Source organism: Phyllostomus hastatus, unplaced genomic scaffold, assembly GCF_019186645.2.
Source record: "Phyllostomus hastatus isolate PE091 unplaced genomic scaffold, TTU_PhHast_1.1 phas_contig_40, whole genome shotgun sequence".
NCBI lineage: Eukaryota > Metazoa > Chordata > Mammalia > Chiroptera > Phyllostomidae > Phyllostomus > Phyllostomus hastatus.
The window spans coordinates 49,516,573-49,536,840 of record NW_025333872.1 but is presented as its reverse complement, the minus strand read 5'-3'; the positions used below and the strand labels follow the sequence as shown (position 1 = coordinate 49,536,840).

At 37.6% G+C, this 20,268-nt stretch overlaps 1 protein-coding gene across 4 annotated transcripts in view; it reads left to right on the top strand.

Moving 5' to 3' along the window:
- The window catches only part of FBXL4 (F-box and leucine rich repeat protein 4), a 71,527-nt gene that overhangs the window by 32,682 nt on the left and 18,577 nt on the right, over positions 1-20,268 (top strand). For all 4 annotated transcript variants that reach the window (XM_045843860.1, XM_045843856.1, XM_045843858.1 and 1 more), the window contains one exon: positions 10,733-10,946. In XM_045843860.1, the coding sequence (XP_045699816.1) occupies positions 10,733-10,946 (214 nt within the window). The remainder of the gene's footprint in view (positions 1-10,732; positions 10,947-20,268) is intronic.

Below are 20,268 nucleotides of genomic sequence, written 5' to 3'. Positions count from 1 at the left end.
CAGGGATGCACTGTCTGTCTTCTTTTCTGCCAGAGATGGAGCGAGGGGAAGGGATTCTTCAATAAAACATTACAGTATTGTCAGTCACAGTCTAAAGATTTTATAATAAGCTATGTACACAAAATTCCTTTTCATTATGTAAATTTGCTTAAGAGAGGATATCTACAATAGAAAAAATATGACTTTTTTTTAGCAACGTGATTTTGGTGAATTTTTAAAAATTGCTGGACATACAACAGCTATCTAGTGGAGGAGGGTTTAGTTCTTTCTACTTCCCCTTGCCCAAACACATACTTCGTTTGCAAATGTTCCTCTACGCTAATGGTATCAAGAAGAACTGAAGCTGATGATGACTGTGGGTATTGAGAGCATACACTATGGATTATAAACCAAGACAAACGGAGAGCAAATAGAACAGTTGGTGTCATTAAGCTTTATTTTACATTATAAGGACCTTTCCCATATTTTAATTACCCTCATAGCTCTTTCCCACTATTAGGATTTATTGTTTGTTTTCAATCCTTTATGTGTAAAGGCATATTAATGAGTGTTGTTTATCATGTAAAGAGATGTATAACGTAGTTTCTGCCTTCAGGCTATGGGAAAGATAAAGGTAAACATAAAATATATCTTTGCTACATTTCTTAAAATAAAATAACAGGGTGGCAATTAATGAATATAGACATTAAAGGAAGCATTGATAGTGGATGACTGAAGTCCAGCTTCTTTGGCAATGTATTACCTATAATACTCATATAATGAATAAAATGTAAGGTAATATTAAATCAATATTTTAAAATTGTGCAACTCATTCTGGGGCATGAGCAGAAACATAAGTTTAAGAAGAAAACTTAGCAGTGCTATATTTTAAATTCTAGACTCATAATGAATAAAGATCTTCTTTTGCAAGGTTAAAGCTCCAATCTACTTTCTCACCAGCAATTTCTGTTTCATTTTCATTCAGCCATTTTAGTTGCTGTGGGACTGTTTGAATAATCACAGAAGTACACATACATAAATTTAAGTTTTTCATACTTTACTGTAGTTTTCAGCCTGTAAAACCATAAATCTTGATAGCATTCCTTTAAGCATAGCCATTGTTCCCAATAAAAAAAGGAAAGTTTAAATAACAGGGAAAGAACCTTTTTGGGGGGTGGGAGGTACTGGAGTTTTGCCTCCTGATTGCTGTTGGCCCCCTGACATGACTGCTGAATTGACAGTCATTATGGTTTGTAGGCAGCTTTCCTAGAATAAACAATAAATATTCATGGCTTGATTATTAATGAATAATCTATGAATAAGTATGGTCTATTTGTGCTCATTACTGTGAAGAAGACTTATTTATAATACTATAAAGAAAAAAGTACACTTTTAAACTGGAGACCAATGACGATGAGCTACATTTTGAGCAAGTCTCTTGGAAAAGTTTGATGCAGTTTATTTTTGTTGCATAAAAACTTTATTCTCACAAGTTGGAACTGTTTAACTGGATTTTAAAGAATTTTTTAGGAATTTATATTATTCAAAATAGCAAGGAAATACTTTAAATTGAAATAATAAGAATTTAAAAATTTTAATCAGTTATTAAAATCCTATTCTATCTGCAGATTTATGATTTTCAGCTTCAAATACTGCTCATGCATATTATTACTCATTAAAATCACATCTATTATAATTCTACTTTTCTTTTATAGTACAGTTCCCTAAAGTCTTAGCTATTCCTTTTTTAAAACATATATTTCATTGATTGTATTATTACAGTTGTCCCATTTTTTTTTTCTCCCCTTTATTCCTTTCCTCCTTGCACCCCCTCTCCCACTAACATTCCCTCCCCTTAGTTCATGTCCATAGGTCATACTATATAAGTTCTTTGGATTCTCCATTTCCTATGCTGTTCTTAACCTCCCCCTGTCTATTTTGTACCTACCATTTATGCTTCTTATTCCCTGTACCTTTTCCCCCATTCTCCCCCCTCACCCATCTCACTGATAACCGTCCATGTGATCTCCATTTCTATGAATCTGTTCCTATTCTACTTGTTTGCTTAGTTTGTTTTTAGGTTCAGTTGTTTATGGTTGTGAGTTTGTTGTCATTTTACTGTTCATATTTTTGGTCAACTTCTTTTTCTTAGATAAGTCCCTTTAACATTTCATATAATGAGGGCTTGGTGATGATGAACTCCTTTAACTTGACCTTATCTGGGAAGCACTTTATTTGCCCTTACATTCTAAATGATAGCTTTGCTAGATAGAGTAATCTTGGATGTAGGTCCTTACCTTTCATGAGTGCTTCTTTCCAGCCCCTTCTGGCCTGCAGTTTCTTTTGAGAAATCAGCTGATAGGTGTGGCAGATACTGGCCAGCAATATCCACAGCCACTGTGAATGCTCAAGATACGAGAGAAATACACACAGACTACCAAGTCCTGTGGAGGAATAGGGATGGCATGGCCACTCTCTCAAGGAAAGAGCACCCCAAGCCGCTGCCTAAGTAGGCTTTTTATTAGGTAGTATTGGGTAGGAACACAGATACAGCTTATTAACCATTGTCTAGCAGTGAGGATCAAACAGATAGATAACGTTCAAAGGGCTCACACTAAATTGGGGTCTTATCATCTAAAAAACTACAGAACTTGAGGAGCTAAAAACATTTCCTGCCTGGGCCTTTGTAATCTAAGAGCATCCTCAGCAAAGCAGGTTTCACAGGATTTTACATATTCCTTTTTTGGGTCTGATAGTCCTGAGAACTCTGCAGTCCCCAGTGTGGATTGCACCACCCCTTGTTATTGTTACAGGCTTGAGTTGGACAGAGGAGACAAAGGCAGCTGGGAGATTTGGATGTCTCTCAGGCAGAATGAGGACTCTGGATTTGTCAAAGCTGGGGTGCAGGGGTCCATTACCCCCTCTTTTCCACAGTCCCCTAAGTCTTTTCCTGAGGGCCTTCCCACTTGATTGTGCCTGGCTGAGGTCCATCCTCCTCTGATGAGTGTTACCTGTCATTGGCTAACCAACCAAACAATGGAGACCAGGCAAGGAGCAGGCAGTGCTCCTGCCAGGGAGATAAGCTTGTCTCCTTAGTGTGTCCTGGTTCAGAGGTCTCCCACTCAGCCTTAGCCATGGGGGTTACAGCTCCTAAAACCAGGCAGGGCAGTTCCCAACAGATAGACTTATGGGAACTCCTTTGTAGTAACTGTATCCTTTTTTCTCATTATCTTTAATCTTGAGTAATGTAAGTATGATGTGCCTTGGTGTATGCTTCCTTGGGTCCAACTTCTTTGGGACTTGAAGCTTCCTGGTCTTCCTGGAAGCCTATTTCCTTTCCAAATTGGGGAAGTTCCCCTTCATTATGATTTCACATAAGTTTTCAATATTTTGCTCTTCCACTTCTCCTTCTGGCACTGTTATGATTCAGATGTTGGAATGTTTAAAGTTATCCTGGAGGGTCCTAAGCTTCTTGTCATTTGTTTGAATTCTTGTTTCTTCATTCTGTCCTGGTTGAATGTTTATTTCTTCCTTCTGCTCCAAATTGTTGATTGAAGTCCCGGTTTTTTTCCCCTCACTATTGGTTCCCTGTATATTTTACTTGATTTCACTTTTCATAGCCTTCACTTCTTCCTCTATTTTGCGACCATACTCAACCATTTTTGTGAGCATCCTAATTACCAGTGTTTTGAACTCTGCATCTGATAGGTTGGCTGTCTCTTCATTGCTTAGTTCTATTTTTGGAGCTTTGATCTGTTCTTTAATTTGGACCATATTTTTTTGTCTTTGCATGCCTGTTGCATTCTAAGAGGTGGAGCCTTAGGTATTCACCGGGGCGGGGTGACCCACATGGCTTCGTTGTGGTGCTGTATGTGGGGGAGGGGACTGAGAGGGAACAATGCTGCTTGCTCAGCTCTCTGCTGGCTTTCAGTGACTTTCCCTACTACCCACAAGCAAATTGGGCTCTTTTGGTGCTGATTCCCAGGTGGGTGGTTTTGTGTACATTCTAGGACCCTGTGGGTCTCTCCAATGGACTCTCCTATAAGGCTGGGAGTTTCTTCCACTGCTGAGACCCCACAGGTTTTTACAGCCAGAGGTTTTGAGCCTTTATTTCCCCATACTGGATCCCTGGTTGGGTGGTTTGTATTGCTCCCCACTTGTTCCTCCTGATTTATCCACATGTGAATGTAGGACCACCAGCCACCGCCTCTCCCTGCCAGTCCTACAGCCACTGCTTTGTCATGCATCCTCTCCACCCTGGCTGCCTGTCTCCACCTCTCCTGCCAGTCAGAATGAATGTTTCTTCTTTAACTCCTTGGTTGTCAGACTTCCATACAGTTTGATTCTGGCATTTCTGGTTATATTTTGTTTTTAAATTTGTTTTCCTTCTTTTGGTTGTGTGAGGAGGCAAAGTGTATCTACCTATGCCTCTATCTTGGCTGGGAGTTTGGCTATTCCTTAATCATATCATTCTGATGTTCAGAGAGCCTTAGGTTTATTTTTCTACTACTATTTTTCTTTAGGTAGTTACCCAAACTAATCACCTGATACCCACCTTAATTATGTAGAGCTTTTTTTACTGCTAAATCCTCCACTTCTTTCCTTCAGAAAACATTCTTGGATGCTTTCTAGATTCTAGAGCTTTATTAGATATTTTGACACAGAGGTATAGTTGTATGAGATAAAGAGCTTACTGCCTGTTCATAAATTAGTGTATTCAATTGCTTGCCCTTACTTCATATAGTTGTCTCTTTTAGAATGTCAATACCTAGAGATTAGAGACAATTTATAGACTTCCTTCTACAGTTGCTGGATAGCACCATACAGAGTTAAGGAAGTTTAGTTTTTAATGGCTTTATTTTAGAACAGATGTAATATATAATGTTCCAAGTTATTTGGGATTAAAAGTTATCCTAAACATACTGTTTTATAAAATCCAGGCTCAGCTAACAAAACATAAGATTAGGAATTAGAGCAATGGATATTTATTTATATCTAATTCTCCCCTTACCTTTATGCATCAGGCAGATTGTGAGAATTACTGCATTTTATTTTGCCATGAGTAAAATCAGATTAAATCATTCATTCATGTGATGTTAATTATTTTAGGGTGCAAGTTACCATTTAGTAAATTACTTCCTGTGTACTTGTATTACTCTGGACAAATTAATTCACCTCATAAGGATAAGCAATTTATTTTTCTCTCCAGAGACTTCTTTTCTGATAGCAGGAGATCTAGTTTGGGATTGTTTGTCTGAACTTAGGTCTTCTCATAATGCCTTCAATATCAAGAAATACTTTATGAGAATTCATAACATGGAATGAATAGGCTGTAGGAAATAAGGAAGACCAGTAATACAATTGAGATGAATAAATACATGATCAAAACAAAAACATTATGTAATTATGCATTAAAATAAAAGTGACATGAGCAGCAGTAAGGAAGGAAACAAGAGTTGTATTCAGCTAATTGGGTCTGCTGGTACTTCTGCCTTCTTGGAATGGACATGTTATGAAAAAGGAGGTAATGTAGATCTTATAAGTTTAGGAAGAGAGAATATAGGGATATTGACCAAATAATCTTCTCAAAGGCAGTTTAGACATGATCATTATCTTTATTGTGCTTTCAAATGCTGTCATTCATTATATCAATTTGGGAAGTTTTCTAGGCTGTTAACAGTTGGTTTGCTGGTGATTGACTTGATGTCACTCTGTAAATTCTTTAGAGGGGAAAAGTTCAGTAATGTGAGGAGAAAAGGAATGTTAAAGTATCCCAAGTCCGATCTGAAAAAGAATTGTAGAACAAAGTGGTGTCAAATCATGAAGACCTTTAAGAGATAAGATGCTTAAGCATTTTAATTTTAAGAGAGCTAATGTACTCACATAACTTCTGTGAGGTGAAGTTAATTTCAGAAGTATCAAATCAAAACAGGGTATCTTTAGTTCTCTGAAACTTTTTGTCCAGTTATTTCTAGATTGCTATTTATAAATAATGAAGAACTACCCATAACTACTATGTATACTCAAAGTAAGATAAAATGTTAATTTGTCATTGTCTTTGGGAATAGTTTGACTGTGTTAAAGCAAAAATACCCTGAGTCTATTGAACTTTGTTCCAAAATAGAGGGAACTTAAATTCTTTTGTTTTTCTTAAAGATTTTATTTATTTTTAGAGAGATGGGGAAGGGAGAGAGAAAGAGAGGGAGAGAAACATTAATGTGTGGTTGCCTCTCATGTGCCCCCCAACTGGGGACCAGGCCCACAACCTAGGCATGTGCCTTGACTGGGAATCGAACTGGCAACCCCTTGGTTCACAGGGTGGCACTCAGTCCACTGAGCCACACCAGCCAGGACTAAATTCTTCAAGTGCATTTTCATAAGTGGAAGATTCATTCAACAAGCTCTCATCATGTTTTTTTGCATGCCTGATATTGTGCTATATGTACTGGATATACCAAGAACCTGTTTCAAATGCCAAAGGATTTAGGCAGCTTATAAAACTCAATAAACAAATTAGTAAGGAACTTATGGTTAAGAGAAAAATAGATAGTTGTTGAGGAATAGATAAGCCAGAGTTTAATTCAGTATTTAGAAGGTATATCCTACCTTAGTATATGAGGTCTGTCCAGAAATAGTCCAGCCATTATTAATATAATGAGAACAGTTTGTGAGACATTGATGTAACCTGGCAGGCAAGGAAAGTGGACTGGAACATGCATGTGTGAGCAGTGACAACTTCACTGTATTAGGCAGTGGGAGTGGTAGATGGCACTGAGAGAGCATGTATACTTGGTGGCCATTGCATTCAAAATGACTGAGTTGAGCAACAAATCTACATCAAATTTTGTGTTAAGCTTAAATATTCCTCTGAGAAAACTATTCGGGTGATTGAGAAGGCCATAACTATGGGCAGCTGGTGATTGGAGGCTTCATCATGACAACGTGCCCACTCATGCATCACGTCTTGTGCAGAGTTTTTTGGCAAAACGCCAAATCACCCAGGTTACTCAGACCTCATAGAGCCCAGGTTTGGCACCCTGCGACTTCTGGCTTTTTTCTCAAAACTAAAATCACCTTTAAAAGGAAAGAGATTTCAGACCATTGATAAGAATCAGGAAAATACAATGAGGCAGTTGATGGCATTTGGGAGAACTGTGCGAGGTCCCGAGGTACCTACTTTGAGGGGGACTGAGGTGTCATTGTCCTACCTACAATGTTTCTTTTATCTTTTTCAATAAATGTTTCTATTTTTCATATTACATGGCTGGATGCCTTCTGGACAGACCTCATACGTTGTCTACCTTTGAAATAGATCTGGAATTTCAGCAGTGAAAAGCACATTCAGTGCTACCACCTGGATCCAGTGTACCATCCTTCCTGAATATTGCAGTGGTGTCTTGATGGTCCCTCTGCCTTACCCCTATTTCCTTCAGTTTTTCATCTGCACAGAAACCAAAATGATCATTGTTAAAATACAAGCAGGCTGTGTCACTTCTTTGCTAAAATCCCTTATGTGAATCAGAATCCCATCTTCTAAAAATAAAAGCCAAAATCTATAGGACACACACTGTATGAACTTCCCCTTACCTCTCCGATCTGTTCCTCATCTCCCCCTTACTTTGTGTCTCCTGCATTAGCCTCCTTTTATCTTGCCATGAGTCTTTGTGTTTGCCTCTCCCTTTGCCAGATACCTGCTTCACTCACCCACTCACTTCCTTTGGGTGTCAACTCACCTTCTCAGTGAAGCTTCTCTGACTATCTTATCCACCCTTGGCAATATTTCCTATCACTCTTCCCTGTTTTCATTTCCTCCTTGGCACTTTTGACTCTTTAATGTAGTATTTATTTTACTCATTTATTTGTTTATAGTCTACCTCTACTACCCAAATATACAAAGTTCCATGAGAGCAGAGACTTTGTTCTGTCCACTCTTAATTCCCCAGTGCCCAGAGTAATGCTAGGTCATAGTAGGAGCTCAGTAAATGTTTGTTGGATGAATGAATAAATGAATGAATGTGCTTGATGCAAACTGCAATTCAGTTTATACAACTGGCAGACATAATACTAGTCAGAACAGTGGGAGGAAATCCAGGAATGAGAGTAGCTTGAGAGGTATCTGAGAATTTTAAGGAAGGAGTGGGTAGTTGTCTGAAATGCCATAGGAAGTCAAGTAATACAGATACTGAAAATAAAGGCCATTGAATTTGCCTTTTTAAAGGAAAAGCTGAATTTAGGGAGAGCAGACACATTTTGCAATGGATTAAGAATAAATGGGTGTTCAAGTGTAAATAAGATGTGTAGGCTACAGAGTTATTTGCATATTTAAAATAAATTTGTAGCAACTGTACTTTTTATTGTTTGAATGTGATTTGGCCAAGACTTAACTTTTATTTTAGTGTTTCTGGGGTACTTTGATCTTTTGAAACTGTTTTCACATGTTGTTTGATGTTCAAAGCCAAGAGGTAGTGTATTGAGCACTGTTATATAATTCTAGTGTGCCTTTTGCAACCAAGGAAGTGCAGAGGCTTAGGTAAGTGCCTTTTCCAAGGTTGTATGCTAGAAAGTAGTGGAACGGGGCAAGAAATCCAACTTTGGACTTATAAGTCCAGTGTTACGTCTTTATTTGTTCAAGTGATTGGTTTAGTTAATTTTATTTTGTATGTGTATGTGTGTTACAGACTGAACCCATTGGGGGAGCCCAGATACTAGAACCAAAACAAGCCCCCTCCCCTGGAGTCTTTGGTTTTAGGTTTGTGTCCTTTTGGTAACAGTGTCTCTTCCCCAGATGGGTCCATTCTGTAACAGTTTTTTGGCGCTCTACGTTGGGGGTACTGTTGCTGACACAGACTGTTGGGAAGAGAGCCCAGATACTGTTACTGAGACAAGCCCCCTTCCCTGGGTTCTCTCTGTCATTTGGTTCTTTGCCTGCTGCCATGTATTAGGAATTGTGATTCTCAATGCCAGAGTTTGGTAAAAAGGAAAGGAACTGTATTCAAAAGTTATGCAGGTTTAAACTAATGGCAGAATGTCACCATTAAAATCCCGAAGTTCCTTTAAAATACCCACAAACACACACACACAGTCTTGCCTTACCTCCTTTGTCCAGCCAGCCCAGTCAAGAGTACGTATCTCAGGAAAAGAAATAGAAGTCCATAGCTTGGCTAGACTCCCAGTTTCTCCCTGTAATCCATGCTCAGCTGGGTAGGTCTCCCGCAGTCCCCAGCACCATTAGCTGTGTTGCCACCATGATCTCCAGTTTTAATCCTAAACCACGTGGAACTTCCTCATGGCCCACCAGTTAGAGTCCTTTCACCCCTTTATTTTATGCTTGGTCTCGTGTTGTCCTCCATTGTCCCCTGCATTGTCTCCATTCCTAGTCCTGCATTGTCTCTCCCATCCCTCATGGTGGCCTGTGTTTACTTTAAATCCCAGCCTATAACCTCCTCTGTAACCCCATTTCCTGCTCCTCCCTCAGTTGGCCCCACCTGCCAGCACTCCTGTATTTTCAGCCTTTCTAGGCTGCCATAGTTAGTTCAGGCAGGCGTGGCCCCTGGCATGGAACAACCATCTTAAAGCTCTCGTACAGGTGCTGTAGCCTCCCAGTTACATCATGGTTCAAAGTAATGCATCCTTTCTGGCTCCACTCAGGCTGTAAGCTAGCCTGCTGATGATATGCAAAATAACTCCCAATGGCCCTGGTGCAAGTCTCCCTTCCCCCATTCAGGCATATGGGGAATATCCTATATTCCCAGACACCCCAAGTTCTGGACCTCATTACAAATCCTCCTTTTAGGGGGCCCTGGGGCCTCCCAGCCTACACCGTTACATTTGTAAGCTAATTAAATCATTTAGGAAAAAGACATGCCATAAACTAAAATTATGTTAGTGATGTGACTCTGAGGTGGGCAAGAGAATGTCAGAAGACTGGACGGGGATGGTTGGTGCACTTGTTGAAGGTTCAGTTTGTTTAGTTGATAGTTTCACAGATTCAAATACCCCTAGACTCATATTTACTTTTAGATTATTTTCAGATGATGATTTTAAACAGAATTGTTTTCCTCCATCTGTAATGTAACTAAGATATTATTGTTTCTGTTCTGAAAAGGAATTTTATGTCCTCCACATTGAATTATTTCTCTGTATTTTATGTGAGGCAGCATTTTAACATCTTGTAGTAATTTCAGCATCAGTCTAACTGCTTAATAGTAACAGTTATACAAGGAACATATCACAGCAGTACAGTTAAGCCAACCCAGAAAACACTGAGTTGAGATGAAGCCAGTTTGATTTGCTTTGAGGTCATTTAATTAAAGCTGTCACTTTGTGTACCACATGCAAAGTAAATTAACCAATATTGAATAGGTACTGATTAGGTGGGTAATGGCTTACCAGAGTTTAGAGTTTTGTTTTTTGGCTCTACTAACTTAGATGGGAATTTCATGTACCTTGGAGACATGCTTGGAGACACACAGGCTCTGCTTTCTTAATTTTCCACTTAGCTGACCTTTTTTGTGATATGAGTTCATTTTATCTTCTTGGGTTGATTTCTTTCAGTTTAACCATGCCTATTTCAGCATGTAGTAAATGAGTATTTAAGTGAAGCAAGTTTTACATTTTCCCTAGTAGAAATCCATTCTTCTGAAGGTGTCTGCATAGAGTTGATATAATTCCAAGGTACTTGCAAAAAAAAAAAATACTTGTAGTTCTACAAAATCCAGAGGAAAAACCTAACTGTTGATCATTCTTTTTCCAGGTTTCTGAAGGGTTGTGGATCCGAATTGGTGCGCCTTGAGTTATCTTGCAGCCACTTCCTAAATGAAACTTGCTTGGAGATTATTTCAGAGACGTGTCCAAATCTACAGGAATTAAATCTGTCATCCTGTGATAAACTGCCACCTCAAGCTTTCAACCACATTGCCAAATTATGTGGCCTTAAACGGCTTGTTCTCTATCGAACAAAAGTAGAGGTAGGAATAACTCATTTACATATTTGCTATGTAGGAATAACTTATTTACATATTTACATATATACATATAGCCAGCTGAATATTTAGTTGCCTATAATAATGTGATTTCTGGTTTTTAAATAGATTCAGTTTGCGGTGCCCCCTGGTTATTCAAAAACCATCAGAACCAATTCAATCATTTCAAAACTGTTTAGAGTCTTTTTTGTTCTTGTTTTAGTTATAAGATGTTCTTTGTGCTCTTAAAAATTTTGTAATGCTTTTCATGATTTCAGGCAAATAAACAAGCAATGGGCCAAAGTGGCAGGCAATGAATTAGAGAAAGGAGCAGGAGCATGGCATGCAGGAGGACTGCTGCTTGGAGTAGGAGAAAGCAAAGTAGAATTTTTCCAGCACCAGATTTAGGAGTTAAAATTTCTGATACCATAGAGTCTCATTTAAGAAAAATGGGATTATGTTATATATATTGATCTACAGGCTGTTTCCACATAATATCTGTATGAGATCTTTCGAGGTCATTACATATACCACCTGACTCTTTCCATTAACTGGGTAGTATATGTTATTCAATAATCTACTCAGCCATTCTCCAAAAGATCAGTGTTTAGGTTTTCCCAGCTGTTTTTCTTTTACAAACTACCACAGAATTTTTTTCCCTTTCCAAGTCATTTTTATTCTTTTTTCATTTGTTTTTTTATTGTACAAATACAGTTATCTGTCTTCCCCTCGCCCCCACGCCAACCCTCCCCACTACCACAGAATTTCACATTTACATGCCGTCGTTGCTGTGGGAGGGAGTTCTGCAAGTGGGGTTGCCGGGTCGGAGTATGTGCCTGGGCCCCTGTAGTAACTAATACCCACTTGTTGTCCTACAACTGCTTCCTGCACTCCAGGCATGTTGGCCTCCTTTCTGTTCCTTGAACATTCTGATCTGGTCCCAGCTCATGGCTTTTTCTCTTCTGTCTGTTTGCAGTATTCTCCCAGCCTTATATGGTTGCCTCCTTCTTAGTCTGATGTTCAACTTAATTTTCTTTTTCAGAGATGGCTTCTTAGATATTGATAAAAGTGAGCCCCCCTTCAGTTTGTTTCTTTCATGTCTCCCATTTTATTTTATTTTCAGCATCTTTATCACTTTGAGATTGTTTGTTTTCTTGCTATTATCTCTCTCCTTACCTGGGAGATAAGTTTCATGAAGGCCTTATCTGTTTTTCTCATTGCCAAGTTTCCATCATCTAGAATAGACTTGGTAAAGATTAGCAAATAAACGTTTATCTTAATCAAGGTATTCAACCTCTCAGTATTTCAGTTTCCTCATCTGTAAAATAGAGATAATAAAAATACAGATTTCATATCATCATTGTAGGAATTCAGTTACATGTGAAGTACTTGGAGGACGCCTAGAACATAGTTAACTCTCAAGAAGTAGTAGATGCTAAAAACAGTAGTAAGAGTGATATCATTGTGGCAGTTTTGAAGTGTGTTTTACCATGTGGCAGGGGAAGTCTCTAGTCTTTTTTAATGTTTTTTCCCCATAAATCCTTGTATATTATTCTTCCAGGTATATCTTTTATGGAGGATTTTATTAGAAGTACATTCACTGTATTTCATTTTGCTCTTTAATGAGGCTTCTCATCTGTTCATGTAGGTTCTTGTTCTATGTCCAAGAGTAGGTTATAGTTTTCTTCACGTAAGGTTTATATCTTTCTGGTTAAATTTTATTTCTTGCCTTTTATAGTCTCAGATACTATTTTCTCTTCTAATTAATTTTAGTTTGTTATTGTTAGTGTAAAGGAAAATTTGATTTTTGTATATATTGTATGTGCTCACCTTACAACATACCTATTAATTGTTGTAATAACTTTTTAGTCTTTTGGATTTTCTAATGATAGAGTTATATAATCTGGAAATAAACTTTTTCTTTCTTTTCCAATACTTAAAGCATTATTACAATACTATATTAGATAGAACTTAATAAGTAATGTGGAATATTAGAGTTACAACCGGTATACCAGTGTAATTTCTTTCCTTTCTTTCTTTTGTGTTTTTTCTTCTTGATTTTAGAGAGGAGGGAAAGGAGGGAGAAAGAGAGGGAGAGAAACATCTATATAAGAGAGGAACACTGATTGGTTGCCTCATACACGCCCTGACTAGGGACTGAACCTGCAATCCAGGCATGTGCCCTGGCCAAGAATTGAACTGGCAACATTTTGGTTTGTGGGACGATGCTCCAACCACTGAGCCACACCAGCCAGGGGCATACCAGCCTTACTTCTAATTTAATGGGATGTCCTCAATGTTTTATGTTTTTTATATTCATACAAAAAAATATTTACTACATATTTTGTGCCAGGCACTACTAAGCCCTGGGACTTCAATAATCAACTAAACAGACAATTTTTCATGTACCTTACTAATTTTATTTGTTGTTTGATGGCGTTTTCTGATAAATAGTCTTTATCATTCTTGTTTGATTAAGAATAGTTTATCAAACATGTATATTTTTTTATGTTTTTAAAGCCTCTATTAACACTCATCTTTTTTCTTCTCTTATGTATTAATATAATGGTCTATGCTGAACAGTCTTTGCTTTCCTGGAGTAATCTCTACATGTTTTTAATTTAATACATAGCTAGGTTAATTTCCTAACGTTTTGGAGTCAGACACCTTGGGTTTAGAGTCTAGTTGTATCATTTTCTCCTCATGTTAACCTTGCAGAAGTTTCTTGACCCCATGTGCTTCAGCTTTACCTTTTATTAAGTACATAAAGGAGGTAAAACTGGCATGCATCTCAAGGAGGAGTTGTGTGGATCAAATGATTTGTCTACAACAGTGCCTGGTTAACGGGAAATATTCTTTAAATACCTTTGCATCTGCTTCTTTAAGTGAGATTGAACTGTGGTTTTCCTTTTCATGCTGTCTTATTAGGTATAGGGCTAGGATTGTGTCAGCATAGCAAAATGATTTGGGAAACTCCCATCTTTTCCTCTAATCTGGAATAACTTGAAGAAATGGAAATTATATGTTAGATAAAATTTACCTATAAAACCACCCGGGTGTATAGCTTTTTTTAAATTGGTAGATTAGAGTAGATACCTTTTTCTAGACAGCTTTTTTCCTAATCTATGGAAGCCTGAAATTATGTGAGTATGAGAGCTGCTGTTTAATGCAGCATTCCTGATTTAGGGGCAAAATGTTTAGCTAGAGTTTAACTAGTGACTTGGTATGATGAAAAGAAGATTTTGATTATAGTTATGACCCTACCAGTAACAAGCTTAGTAATCTAGGCTAAGTCACATTGTGTCTCAAATTCCTAGACTGTTTATTTGTAAAATGAGAAGACTGTTGTCTGTGAATGCCAGCATAAAAATGTTAGCCCATGTTTTTATTGATCTGAAAGTAATGTATTGTTGGTGTCTAGATGGTGTATTCTTAAGTGATTAGGAATGTCCAAGCATGTTGAAGGTCTGATTACCCAATATGAATGAGCCTATAGTAGTAGGGTGAGAATTGCCTTATTTGCTTGTAGGTAGGACCCAGCATGGCTCATAGCTTCTTTATGAGCCAGTGGTGAAACAGGCAGTGGGCCCAGGGGGCTGGCCTTCTCTTTGCCTGATAGATTTCACCAACATGGCTGCTGTGTTGACCTCTTAGCCTCATGTGTAACCTTGTCAAGAACTGAGGGTATATTCCAGTGCATATCCTTTGTACTGCTTGATTGCTGCTGGTGGTAGAGTAAAATGAAAGCAACCTTAAAACAAGTCCCAGGTGTCATTGTCACCAATTTTTGAGCCCAACATTTTATGGTGGCCTAGATCATTAAGATTTTTCTGCCCCACCTCCCCTGTTTTGGCTAATACTATGGCTAGCATTCCACAGTGAGAGAAAGCAGCAATAGGATCTTGTTGAGACTTTAGCTGTTATTAAACTGCATAGCAGCGAGATTTGGGTATCTATCTGATTCACACATTGTGTGATAATTTAAAACCTGGGGAGATATTTGTTACTTAGTCTGTATCAAATTCCCAAGTCATAAAACTCTGTCCTTATCTTGGCTTTCTCCTGAGAAAGATGTATGTGCTTGGGTAAGTCACTTACACTAAGGTTTGTTTTTTTTTTTTGAAATCTATCTTAAAAAATCTTACCCTATTACATAAGCTATTGAGAAGTCCAAATTAGGTCACATGTGTAAAAAACAAACAAACTGTAAATTAAATGGATTTGTGTACATGTGAAGTGATAATAAAGATTTACTCAGTATATTCCTACACCATTAGTCCTACCTCCATGAAGTATTCTTACAGATCTTCCTAAATTTATTTTTTCTATCAAGTGGTAAGAGAGATGAGGTTTCATTATCTCTTTTCAGCTTAAGATTTGTTTCTGGTGAAAGCAATGTTCATTCCTAAATTGCAGATTCCATAATGGGAGGTACCACGTTTGATTGTTTACTTCTTTACAGCTATTACACAGAACAGTGTCTGGTATTCACCATAGTATTACTCGCCATAGTATATAGTAGATACTTAGAAAACTTGAATTGAATAAATGAGCAATAGAAGTCTTTTATCAATTCATTTTTTCATTACTAGATAAGTTGTGTAAGTTTGTCTTTTCTACCAAATAACGACATCTACTAGGCAGATGGGTGGGTCTATCAGCAACTTGAAACTCATGTTAAGAGAATATTTGAACTGTATTTATTCAGAATTTTTAACCCTAATAAATAGTGAAATATAGTTCAATTTGTTTTAATTTACTTCATGAGATCTTCTTTCTTCAGATGTATTAAAATTGAGATGAAAAATTGCTTTGTTAAAGAAGTAACAACTGTCTTATAACATCAACCGAAATAATATATAGTCACTATGTAAGTTATTTGCAGATTTAGTGGTATACATTTGTTGAATTTCAGTGGACTGAGAGCAGTAAATATATGCCTAGTAAAGAAAAAGCTACTACCACATTAAAGAGAGACAAGCTACCACATGACTGTTTTTACGAGAAGCCCAGTGCAAGCTGCCGATGTCACATGTTTATGCTTGTTTGGAGAATGATCCGTGTTGGGGAAACCTGAGAAGAAATGACCCTAGGGTTGAGATTTTTGCCACACTTATTGCATGATCCCAGAATAATTAGTGAAATGGATTGGTAAATTGAGTAGTTTCCTTTTTACTGAATTTGGGGAATCTTTTCGGGTTGTGTGGGCAACTTCAGGCAAAAGATGAGAACTTAGAACAGACAGGAAAAAAAACTTTTTAATTGTACTTTGTTTCTTTTTCTATCTGTGACAAGAAAGTAATTATAGTAGAGTTAGATAGGTATTCAGTATATAATGATTAGAAGAAGTTTGTCCTTTGGTCTTTTTCTTCTCTATTCATAAGATTCTTATTATATATACAATAAATATTGATTGCAAGCACCTCTTTAGCCACACATAATGATGTATTTTCATGAGAGGAATGCTGTAAAAATTTAATTCATTAAGTAGACTTTTAAGTTCTTAAAGGAAAAACTTCTTTTTTGAAATAATTTGACTTAAAAGTAAAAAAACCTTTTATGCAAAAGTTGTATAAATAGTAAATTCCCTTACTATACTCATTTTTCCCCCTGAACCATTTGAAAATAAGTAGAAGATACAGTTCTCCTTTACCCCAGTAGAGACATATGTCTGCCAAATACTCTTAAATACTTGTGCTATAGGCTGAGTTGTGTCACCCCAAAATTCATGTGTTGACGTTTTAACTCCTTCTACCTCATGATGTATTGGAGATAGGGTCTTTAAAGAGGTGATTAGGGATAAGTGAGGCCATTAGGGTGGTCCCTCATAGCAAATCCTTGTTGTTCAAGCCAAGAAGTGAGGCCTTAGAAGAAACTAACCCTGCCAACACCTTACCTTGATCTCTCAGACTTGTAGAATCCAGAATTATGAAAATGTTAATTTCTGTTGTTTAAGTGACCTAGCCTGTGGTGCTTTGTTCTAGCAGAGCAGGCAAGTCATACGAGGGGAGGAACCCCCAAAATGAATTTATTTATAAAAAATTGTGTATTTCTTAAATGTTTAAACTTCATTCACCTTCAAAGTACTCTCCATTTTATTCAATACAACTATCCAGATGTTTTTTTCCACTGCTCAAAACAGTTTTTGAGCTTCTCAATTTTGATACCTTTTAAGTGCTTCTGCCATTTTTGTTTGTTTGTTTGTTTCCCCTCTTCCACAGTGGCAAAATGTTTCCCTTTGAGGACTTGTTTCTTCCAGGGAAACAAAACAAAACAAAAAGTTGCCTGGGGCAAGATCAGGTGAATAGGGAGGGTGGCACAGGGTCATGCCTCTGGTCAAAAATTTCTGAACCTCCAGAGAGGTGTAGGCAGGTGCACTTGTAAATCACCCATCATGAAATGGGCAAGTGCATTGAAAGAGACTTCAAAAAAAATTCAGTGAAGCCAAACACAGCCTCTCACAACAAAGCCAGCTTGTACACTGGTACAGATGGGTTCCTAGAACACTCGGCCAGCAGGGGAAACCTGTACTACAAGGATCCCACCCTCCAGAAGATAATTCCAGGTTCTTTGTGGGGTTTCCCCTCTTACAATTTGTAAAGGATGGCATAATAATAACTTTTTAACATATTGCATAAAAAGTATCTTTAAGTGAAGTCCTGTGCTTTTACTAAAGCAATATAGATTGGTGTTAGACATTTGAGCCTATTTACCTTTTCTTTGTTCAGAAAAGAAATGTATTTGGTGTAGGGGTGAGATGGGGCATGACAGGTAGCTCAGTAAGAATGTCATTCTGTTGCTTAGCAGCAGACAAGAAAACCAAGAGTGGTTTTTAAAAGTTGGAGTTATAAATGGAACACCTGCATCCAGTTTTGATTGCCTCACTTCAAGAATGATAGAGCATAAATTGAAAGAATCTGAAGAAGTGAAAAAACTGATTATATGTATTGTGGGGGACTAGTATATGACAGTAATCCGAAAGTATGGTTTGGCAGCTGTTTACTTGGCCTCCTGGGCTGGGACAGCAGTTTCAAGGACCCTGCTGCCTTCATCTTCATGAACCAGAAAACGGCAAAAGTAGTTGATCTTTACTTCTGTTGCATACCAACACTCTCCTACTTTGTTTTTTCTGTACCAGTTTATTTGGCAGAAGGGAAATAAAAGTATAAATGCATACACCCTGTCTGTTGGTGAAAAGCATCTGGTCCTATGTACAATACATAAACTGCCTTTTGAAAAAAGTATGATTTGGTTTAGTGCCCTGAATTTGCTTTCTCATACATAGATAAAGTGGTCTTCTTAGCTGCATTCTTACTTGATTTGAGGAACACATTATATATTGGTAAGTATATAATGTACCAGGGACAGCCTTCCTTTTAGTAGAGCCAGTGCGGCTAATATACTCAGACTCTAAGATCAAACTGTATGGCAAATGAAAGGGATGGACTATCACTTAGCAGAGCCATTTCTGACAACTAACCAAGACCATGAGGAGAAATTAAAATAGGAACAACCCACTTTGGTCACCTAAATTGACTAATACAGGCTGTCATTAGCTGTCACCTGAAATGCAGTATAGTCAGATTATCTAGGTAACATATAAAACAAAAGGATATTAATTATTTTGTTCTTAAACAAAATCAAGAGTTAAGACTTTAAGAATTTATATTTAAGTTACTAATTATCATATACTAAAATAAACAAAGTTTTAAAAATACTCTGTTTCCAGGAAAGAATATATCTATACTTCTCTCCATCCTGATTGGCTTTGTAGAAATTCCGATAGGAATATGAGGCTTTTGTTGGGGTTGGGTGAATGTCATCTAAGGAACGGACTGCGGTTCCATCAGGGTCAAGAAGTCTGACTCGTCAGTGTAGTGGGGGCAGGGGGGCAGCTTTGGCAGGGTCAGACTCGTTAGCAACCACATTCACAACAGTGACCAGTAAACCAGATTATAAGAAATCTACTTGGATAATTGTGGAAAGAAGGGGAAGAGACTAGTTAAAGAACGTGTACGACCCATGGACGTGGACAACAATGTGGGCATTGACTGTGGGAGTGGGGGATGGGATGGGCACTAGAGAACAATTAGGCACATGGAGAAAAATTAGGACAACTGTAATAGAATAACAATTTAAATTTTTTTAAAAAAAATCAATCTAGTCATTGGAAACGACAGAGAGAGCTGATTACTATATTCTCTCACTGTTGGCGTGTCAAAAGGGAAACCAAATTATAGTAGTATGACTTATTTGGTGACTTTAGAGTGAGAACACTGAGAAGTATGTGACAAATGCTTAAGGGCATCAGCACAGAACAGGTTGACATCATATTAGGAAGAAAAGAGGTACTTTTGGGAGAAGATAGAGTAAGTTTTTGGACCAGTGTACTCTCTTAGCTGGGCATCATTTAGATGAACAGTGTCAACAAACAGGTGCCTGAAATTCCTCTTGCATGCTTCCATGATCCCCTCTAACCCTTACTCCTTTGACTGAAATATTCTTTCTTTATATAGTCTGGAAGATTACTGCCAAGTCCAGCTACTGTGTAGACTGCCGTGGCTTTCTGGCAGTATATCTCTGCCTTCGTTCATTATGAGTTGCTATAGAAATTGATCAGTTTAGTTATCTGTGAACAAAGATGCTATTATTATTATTCTATATTATTATGGGAGAGATCCACCACAATGGTAAAAATAGGTGAAGTAAGACTATGGTAAGGAAGATATGTGTGATTTAGTCTTAGATTTTTGTCTATTATACACATGCATTTCTGGAATTTAAGAAATAATTTGAACCTGATACTAAATCTCATACTATAGCACCAAATTTCTGAGTTTGTAGCTGTAACTATTTACAGTTAATTTAAAGAAGTTTCCCTTTTTCCCCCCTCGAAGGCATGTGTAGGAGCTTTATTATGTCATATGTGGTCTTTGACCATTTCTTTTTGGAGATTAATCAGAAGTCTAACATTTCTACCACAATGTTAATCTTAAAGTTTAACCTGTAAAAGGTAATATTATTTTCTTAAAAAAAAAAGATTTTATTTATTTATTTTTAGACAGAGGGGATGGGAGGGAGAAAGAGAGAGAGAGAGACATCAATGTGTGGTTGTGTCTTACACACCCCATAGTGGGGACCTGGCCCATAACCCAGGCATGTGCCCTGATTGGGGATTGAACCAGAGACTGTTTGGTTCACAGGCCACCACTCAATCCACTGAGCCACACCAGCCAGGGCAACAATGTTATTTTCAGGTTGTGATTATATATCAGTTATAACCTGTACCACATTGCATATCTACACTATATACAAAAGAACAATTTGT